The sequence below is a fragment of the Contarinia nasturtii genome, unplaced genomic scaffold (genome assembly GCF_009176525.2).
Source record: "Contarinia nasturtii isolate CC-2019 unplaced genomic scaffold, AAFC_CNas_1.1 Cnas_scaffold_3493, whole genome shotgun sequence".
NCBI lineage: Eukaryota > Metazoa > Arthropoda > Insecta > Diptera > Cecidomyiidae > Contarinia > Contarinia nasturtii.
In genome coordinates this window covers 1-7,686 of record NW_022200793.1, presented here as the reverse complement: position 1 = coordinate 7,686, position 7,686 = coordinate 1, and the positions used below count along the sequence as shown (strand labels likewise).

The 7,686-nt window shown below is 35.8% G+C and overlaps 2 protein-coding genes across 2 annotated transcripts; both read left to right on the top strand.

The window, feature by feature from the left end:
- Positions 1-800: 800 nt before the first annotated feature.
- Positions 801-3,869, top strand: LOC116350077 (the record flags this gene model as incomplete). Its single annotated transcript, XM_031781800.1, has 4 exons — positions 801-1,065; positions 1,180-2,161; positions 2,234-2,989; positions 3,060-3,869. Coding segments are annotated over 2 exons (948 nt in total), but the record flags the coding sequence as incomplete, so codon positions are not given.
- A 1,736-nt stretch (positions 3,870-5,605) lies between these two features.
- LOC116350078 (angio-associated migratory cell protein) lies at positions 5,606-7,475 on the top strand. Its single transcript, XM_031781801.1, has 3 exons — positions 5,606-5,835; positions 5,936-6,309; positions 6,759-7,475. Exons 1-3 carry the CDS (start codon positions 5,730-5,732, stop codon positions 7,458-7,460), a joined length of 1,182 nt encoding a protein of 393 aa, XP_031637661.1. The 5' UTR covers positions 5,606-5,729; the 3' UTR covers positions 7,461-7,475.
- The last annotated feature ends 211 nt before the right edge of the window (positions 7,476-7,686 follow it).

The following is a 7,686-nucleotide window of genomic DNA, read 5'->3' as shown; positions in this document are numbered from 1 at the left end:
TGTAACGTGAAATATATTTAAACTAGTCCAATAATTATTTAACGTTGCATACATATTAACAGTAACATTACATTTTATGAAAAAAGTAATGTATTTCACAATTATTCTGCAGTACATAATTCTGTTGCGTGAGGTGGTGAAATTCATTTCAAGCAGTGATACCCATTTTGAATTGGTTCCATTGTTTCGAGAAGAGAAACAATAACTCGCTTATCAAAGAAATGTGTTTAATTTTTTTTTTCTCTCTAAATCACTGCCATTGTTATCAATCCGAAGATCTTTGTCATTTTTCGTGTTGCATCATTTCGTGTGTGTACCAAAAAAAGCGATAGATTCGTGTTTTGTTGTCGTTCTATCAAATTGAATTCGAAACATATGTGAATATTTGTGTGGATTGGTTAAAAGGATTTTTCACTTTGATCGTATGTTTTGCATCTGTGCATTCGGTTGATATTTCCAAATTACATGTGAATGCTTTTATTTCAGTGCTGGAGCACATTTTTTTTCAATCTATATATTTTTTTATATACTTTTTTTCGATCGAACATTGTTTGATGTGAAAAGTCGTCACTTTTAAATTATATGGATCAATGAAAATTCAATACAAATTCGTTTTCAAACTAAATCGAATGTATGTTTTTATTTCAATAGGAAAATGGCGAATCGTTTCAAGCCATCCATACCAGCGAAGGGAGAAACGAAGGATGAGATCACGACGATCAAATGTGCGCTGAAGACAATCATTCGCCCACAATTCCAGCAAGCACTGATGAGCAAAATAACGGACCTGAGTTTGCAAGCCACTTCAATTTGCTTTTTGGGCTCATTACTGTTCTTGTTCGAGGTGCAAAAGGCGTACGAGCATAGGCATTGAGAATAATGATTTCGCATTCTTTGGTGGAAGTGGGGAAAAAAAGATCCAACTCTGCTTTAACCAAGTGCTATGGCATAACAATCAGCCACCGAAACCGAAAAAGTCGACGTACAAACCACGAGGAAAAAAGCCACGAGGACAACGAGCAGAGCTGCCACGTATCGACCCTGATTTCAAAGCAATTGTCGACGGTAATAAATAATAATAGTTGATTTATTAAACAATTAAACCCCCTTATAAAATAGCGAGTTTTGACTACACAGTACACAATTTAGTTGAATTTGAAAAACATATTTTATTTTTAGGTCTTGACGACTATCATCGTATCGATTGGCCCAACAACAATGATTTCAGCAATGGCCCAAAGGATTTGACCAATCAATACACAGACAACGTCGTCACCAACTCAACAACGCATCCTGACAAACACATCACCCAGTACTTGAGACTAAAAGTGTTCAAATTGAACACAGATGGAGAAGAGTATGCAGCGAAATTTTTGCAAAGTGACATCGAAAGTGTTGTGAAACTGATAATCAAACAAAAAGTCATCAAAGTGCCAATTCACGATCCAAACAAACTCGAACGGTGTGGCATGTTGTATGACATGGTGAACGACTTGAATGTGTTTCCAGAAATCGATCTGCATGACCTCACGACTGACAAAAAACATTGGTTTAAGGCCATGCCAATGTTCCTATCTATGCAACGCGAGATAGAAGAGTACAACTTGGAGTGGCCACATCAGCACCGATCCAAACGAAAGAAAAGAAAGCGCAAAAAGTCAAAGCGTCGCCCCAAGCGCAAACAAATGCTCGACGATCCAAACTTTCGGCCATTCATCCGGAATTTGGTTGTGGTGCCGATGTGTGTTTTCGCCGAAAGCACTACAAAATCGATTGTTCAAGCATGCACCAAGTGTTGTCTTCGCAAAAATTGCTACCGAAAGTGGAAGTTGAAAACAAAAACGGAACAACAAGCATGGTAATTCTTCCACAAAAGGATTTCAACGATGCGCGTGATCATTGGTGAAATTAGTATTTCTACATGCGGAAAATTCGGCGATTCGTGCGTGGAAAAAAGAAGTTTGATTTTCCCATAAACACCGATGGAATCGCTGTGTCTCTGCAATACTCGGCCAAAAAGAAGACGAATAACACAGAATACGACCGTTCTCGCATCGTTGAAATGATTTTGGATGGCAAATTCGAAAATTTTGCAGGCGTTGATACAGTCTTGAAAAGTTGGAACACCACAGTGACACACAACATTATAACTGGCACCGAAGTAAGTTTTTACATTTATGTTGTATATGTATAAGTGCTAAAATTCAATAACTATTCATTTATTTTTTTTCAGACCAACTTCGTAATGTCGAGTAAGCAGTTTCACTGGCAAACAGGCCAAAACGTGCGAAATGCCAAAGCAAAGCGTTGGACCAAAGATTTCGTTCAAGAGGAGTGCCGAGACAGAGAAAACCAGTGATGCCATCGCCAAAATGGTCACAGTGGCTGAATTACATAAAGCAACGAGTCAAGATGATGAAGCATGGAATCTGCGCTTACTCGACTGCCAAGTACACTTGACTCGCCTTGGACAAACACATCAAAAGCAGTAGTGTTGTCGACAATTTGGTGGAAAAGGTTACCGATAAGCAATCGACATTGTTTCTTTTTGGTGCTGATGGCGAAGTACCACCTGACAGCCGAATAAATATCAAAAAGCACGTGCGGTGTCCAGGGGTTCGTTTGACTTTGAGGTCAATAAAGAAACGTCGAGATTGTGCCATAGAGCTGGTGGACGAATGGGGATCATCTCAAACAGACGCAAAATGTATGAAGCGATTCCAAAACCAGCCCAAATCGGCCAGATTCAAGAGATGCCGGTGAATACCCGACGCCAGAACATTGCTGGCAATAAAAATTGTGTCAAAGTTGGGCAAGACGGATTTATCGGTATTCCGACAGTTGCAACGCGCCATGAACGAAGCATCGGAAGAAGACGATCCTTTACTGTCAAAAGTAAAAAGTTACTATAAAAACTGGCAATTAAACCTCGAATGCACTGTGACTTGGCATCGTGACGTCGTGGCTGCTAAGAACATTCTGCTGAAAGGTAAGGCTAATTGACGATACAATTGCGATTGAATGATTGCTTAAGAAGATTCATTTGTTTGATTTTTGAGGACTATGGACATTGCTAGGACTTCCGATACCGGATGCGATCAATAGATATAAAGTTCGCGATGCTGTCGCTGAGGCCGCCGAAGTAGCCGCTGATGTCGCTGAAGCAGCTGCTGCTGCTGCCGCCAACGTAGATAATGATGTAGAAATGTTCGAGTACGACCAGCAGCCAGCTGATCATGCTGTCTAATCAGCACAACGCAAACAAAAAAAAAACAATTGTAACATTAGTTATTAAGGCTATCCCGACCATGTGGGATAGTAGCGTAGCAAAAGTTTGACACCCCATTTGGTTGTTGTTGACTGCGCAGGAGTACAAATGGGGCATTTGTATAATTGAAACGATAAGTGGCATTGCTTTGTTCTTCTCATTGACATTTACAATTTCTTCTCATTGAAAACTTGGAAAAAATGTCATAAAATCGAAAACGTCGACAAATTGCTACCAAAAATGTTTGCCTCTGTGCGAGATGATGAAATTTGATGAAGGAATTTTTTCGTTCCTCAAACCTGTTTATTCGCGTACGAGCCATGATTCTGTTAATGTTCCAAGATGATGAAAAGGAAAAAGTGCGAGTTTTGTACAAAAATTTAGAGAAATCATTCATTAGATTTTTGAAACCACATTGAGTTGCTTGATAATTGAAAACTTTGTTCGTAATCTCAAAAAATACTTGATTTAAATTTTCTTAATCGTAGAGCAATGAGGACTTAAGCTGATGCAGTTGTTTCATGTCAATATGCCTCCTTATGCAAAAGAAATCCAAAATAAAATGTCGTACATCCGTAAGATGAACTTTTCAGCACTGTGATCCACAACATGCTTTTATTACGTATCTTTTACCGTAAACATGAATTCATGGGAAAACTGAATCTTATATAAGTTTTGCGATACAAATAATTTTTGATAGACTTTTCAATGCCTGTATGATATCGTAATCATGTGAAAATTTGCAGATGTTATTTTTTTCACAAAAAGTTAACATTCTGAAAGTTTGAAGAAATTTGAATACAATTGAGTGGTACCTTCCATACAAAATTTTCGTTTTTGAGCAAAATTTTGTTCGAGAGGTAACCCTATTATGCATTGAAATCTCTTCAAACCCTCGGAATGTTATTTTTGTGTGAAAAAAATAACCTGTGCAAAGGTTTCAGCTCATTACGATATCATACAGGCATGGCTTTCATAAAAAAATCCAAATTTTCTGAAATTTTTTTATGAAAAGTGTGTCAAAATATATTTGTATCTCAAAACTAACGTTATATTCGGTTTTCTCGTACCCAAAAACCCCCCAATACATATTTTTGAGTGTTGGAAGAAAAATTGAATTTTTTCCATGGATGGCCATGGGCATCACACCAGAAATGACACTTCACTCTATCAACCAAAGTCGCTCAAAATCTAATGGTTTCTATTCCTCGGAACCCCCAATCATCCTGTGAAGTCAGATTTTGAATTACTTTTCTGGTTTGAAAGTTATCGTGCTAACAAATTTTTGCGTACAGCGTACAGGGTACAGGGTACAGGGTACAGGGTACATGGTACAGGGTACAGGGTACGCAAATACATTCGGACATCGAAAAAACGCTAGATTTGTGTTCCTTGGCCCCAAAAAGACCCAGAAACACATTTTTGATGGGTGTTAATTTTTCGGTGTGTGCGGAAAATAATGATAATAATTATAATAATAATATCTTTTTTGTTTCTTGTGTAATTTTCGTATATAAAACAATACTTACTTGAACGACTCATTTTAATATATCACGATAAATGTTGGCCTTTTTAAGATGTTTTCGTTTTGTCTCAATGATATTTTCTATTTTTTCGATGATTAAAACAATTGTGAAAAAGTCTGTATCAATTTTATCAGTTAGTTTAATATTTTTATAATATACAATTTGAGAAAAAACATTAATTAACACTTTAAACACATAGACTTCATGCAGTTGATTTCTTTTAAGACTTCTATCGACACTAAGATATTAATATCCTCCAGAAAAAATGGGAACTAACGCGCATTCTTTCAATAATGGCACAATAACAACACTTAAAACGATATATATATATATATAAATCTGAGAATAAAGTATTCTCTTATTTTTATTAAATATTTCTTTATACTTAAATTTTCCTAGGGGGGAGACACAAACGATTAAACCATGATTCCAATATATAAACAATAATCCTACTATTCCACCAATCCGTCATTTCATTGTGAAATATTATGTCTCATTTCGCCGCTATTCACTTTGTTAAAAACTTATTTTATCGACACTGAAGTATAACATTTTGTTATTGTTTTTTTTTTTCATCAATAAAATTTTGAGAAAGTGTCTATTGTTTTGTAAATTTATTTAGAAATTTTCATTATTGTTTTATTTTTAATAAATATTTCTTTGAATCTTATGAAACTTAAATTTGGTTCTTACAAATGTGAATATTATCAATAGAGGTACATTTTTTTTAAATATCGAATGAAAGGTTAGAATTGTTAAAGTAAGAAGTAGTCAATTAAAGTACAAAATGAGGTTAGAGTGTCAAATTTGTCTGAATGACAATTGTTTGAATAAGTAAACGTAGCGTAAATAATAAGAGCACGTTTTGTTGTAAATATTACGTATTTAACTGGAATTCAGAATTTCTTGAGTCGATATTTTTCATTATCGCAGGAATGAGGCAAAATACACCACCATCGTCACCGTTTTTTGAAAGAGATGACATGAACGATGATCATGAAATTGATGGAGAAGATGACGAATTGATATACATTGGTGATGGTAAGTGAAATTAAAAAGAAGTTGGTTATTCTTATTGAAGTTATTTATGAACTCAGTGTAATTCTTGATGTTTCTCACCTTAAACTTTTATTCGATGAAGTATTAGACGCCTTTGAAGCTGAAAGTGATGATGAAAATAATGGTGGGCCAAATAATGCCAGTATCGACGAAGAATATATACCACCCCGAGATGATGCTGTTTTAACATTTTCGTCGCATAGTGGGCCCGTGTTTTGTGGTTCACTTCATCCAACTGAAAATTTAGCTGTAACAGGTGGCGAAGATGATAAAGCATATGTTTGGTCGACTGACACAGGAAATGTAGTACATGCCGTTACGGGCCATAAAGATTCAGTTATTGCAACTGAATTCAGCACCGATGGAAATTATTTGGCAACTGGTGATATGGCTGGGTACATTCAAGTCTTTAAAATGTCACTGGATTTCACAAAAGTATGGGAATTCGAAATGGGAGTAAGTTTTCGATAAGTGTGTTGTTTTTCAACCAAAATTCTTTTTCCAAGAACATCAAGAATAACCGGAACAACGACTTTGAAACTTGGCGAAGTAGAATAATGATGAGTCGTCAAGATCTGCAACCCATTTTGACAGTCCAAAGACTTGCGCAACTCAGCGTTATAACAAAGAAAATGAAGTAAATTTCATGTTATGTGCAATAATCATAACATAAATTTCCTTCTAATTTTGTCATTTTTTTCTTTTCTTCGTGAAATCTTAATTTAAATCTATTTGCGAATGGGTATTAAATCATTAAGTTGTGGAACGATTTGCATGTGCCATAAAGAAAGTAAAAAGTACACATAGTGTATAAGTGATATAATTTCATTTCCATTATGTTATCTAATTTCATGTTGGTTAATTTTCACTAATTCCATTTTTCTTTTCTTGGATTTCAACCCAAGGATATGAGCTGGATGCACTGGCACATTGCAGCAAACGTTTTGTTTGCTGGTTCGGAGACAGGTGAAACATACATATGGCGAATACCATCCGGTGATTGTAAAGTACTTCAAGGTAACGGAAGCAAATCGGAAATTGGTCATTTGACAGCCGATGGTAAAAGTTTAATCGTTGGATATGCAGACGGTTGTGTGAAACTATGGGACATCAAATCGAGTACAGTCATTCAAAATTATGAAGAAAATACGGCACTTGGACACAGCGGATCGATAACAACCATTGCAACGGATCCAGACAACGGACGATTTTTTACGGGCAGCGAAGATGGCAAAATAATGATAGCGAATTGCAAAGGTCCATTGATTAATTGTTTTCCAAGTGGGGGCTCAGTTGAAGCACTCGCTTTTTCAAACGACAAAGAAGTTGACATGAAACTTGTAGCATGTGGCACACTCGAGGGAAACGTTTCATTATGGGATGTAAACAGACAAGCAATCCGATTTGAATGCCAAAATGAAGAACCAGCCGGAATTACGAAAATCGTTTGGGGACCGAAGTTTACCGTACTATGTGCTACATTGGATGGATCCATACGAATTTTCGACGGTAAATATGGTTTATTAGAAATAGTAGTTACAAACATTTATAAAGTAAGAAACTTTAGGTTCATCAAATACATAGCTATAAAACAAATCATAAATTAAGAACAATTTGCAAATGAACTGAAGTCGCGATAGCAAACAGATTGCTGATAATTGAGATTTGTTCGTTCATTGTATAAGTAATCAAATAAAAACCTCTATCGAGGTGAAGGACGAGTGACGAAACCAAAATTTGAAACACAAAATTTCTGATATCAATTTTGTGACGAAAATAGTTGGTAGATATATTTTCTGTGTACTGTGAATATAAACTTAATATACATTTGTA

Excerpts from the sequence above, each read along its gene's own strand:
- LOC116350078 (XM_031781801.1), top strand. The coding sequence starts at position 5,730 with ATGAGGCAAAATACACCACCATCGTCACCGTTTTTTGAAAGAGATGAC. Across the intron at positions 5,836-5,935 it reads ATTGATATACATTGGTGATG|TATTAGACGCCTTTGAAGCT; the intron begins GTAAGTGAAATT and ends TATTCGATGAAG. Across the intron at positions 6,310-6,758 it reads TATGGGAATTCGAAATGGGA|GATATGAGCTGGATGCACTG; the intron begins GTAAGTTTTCGA and ends TTTCAACCCAAG.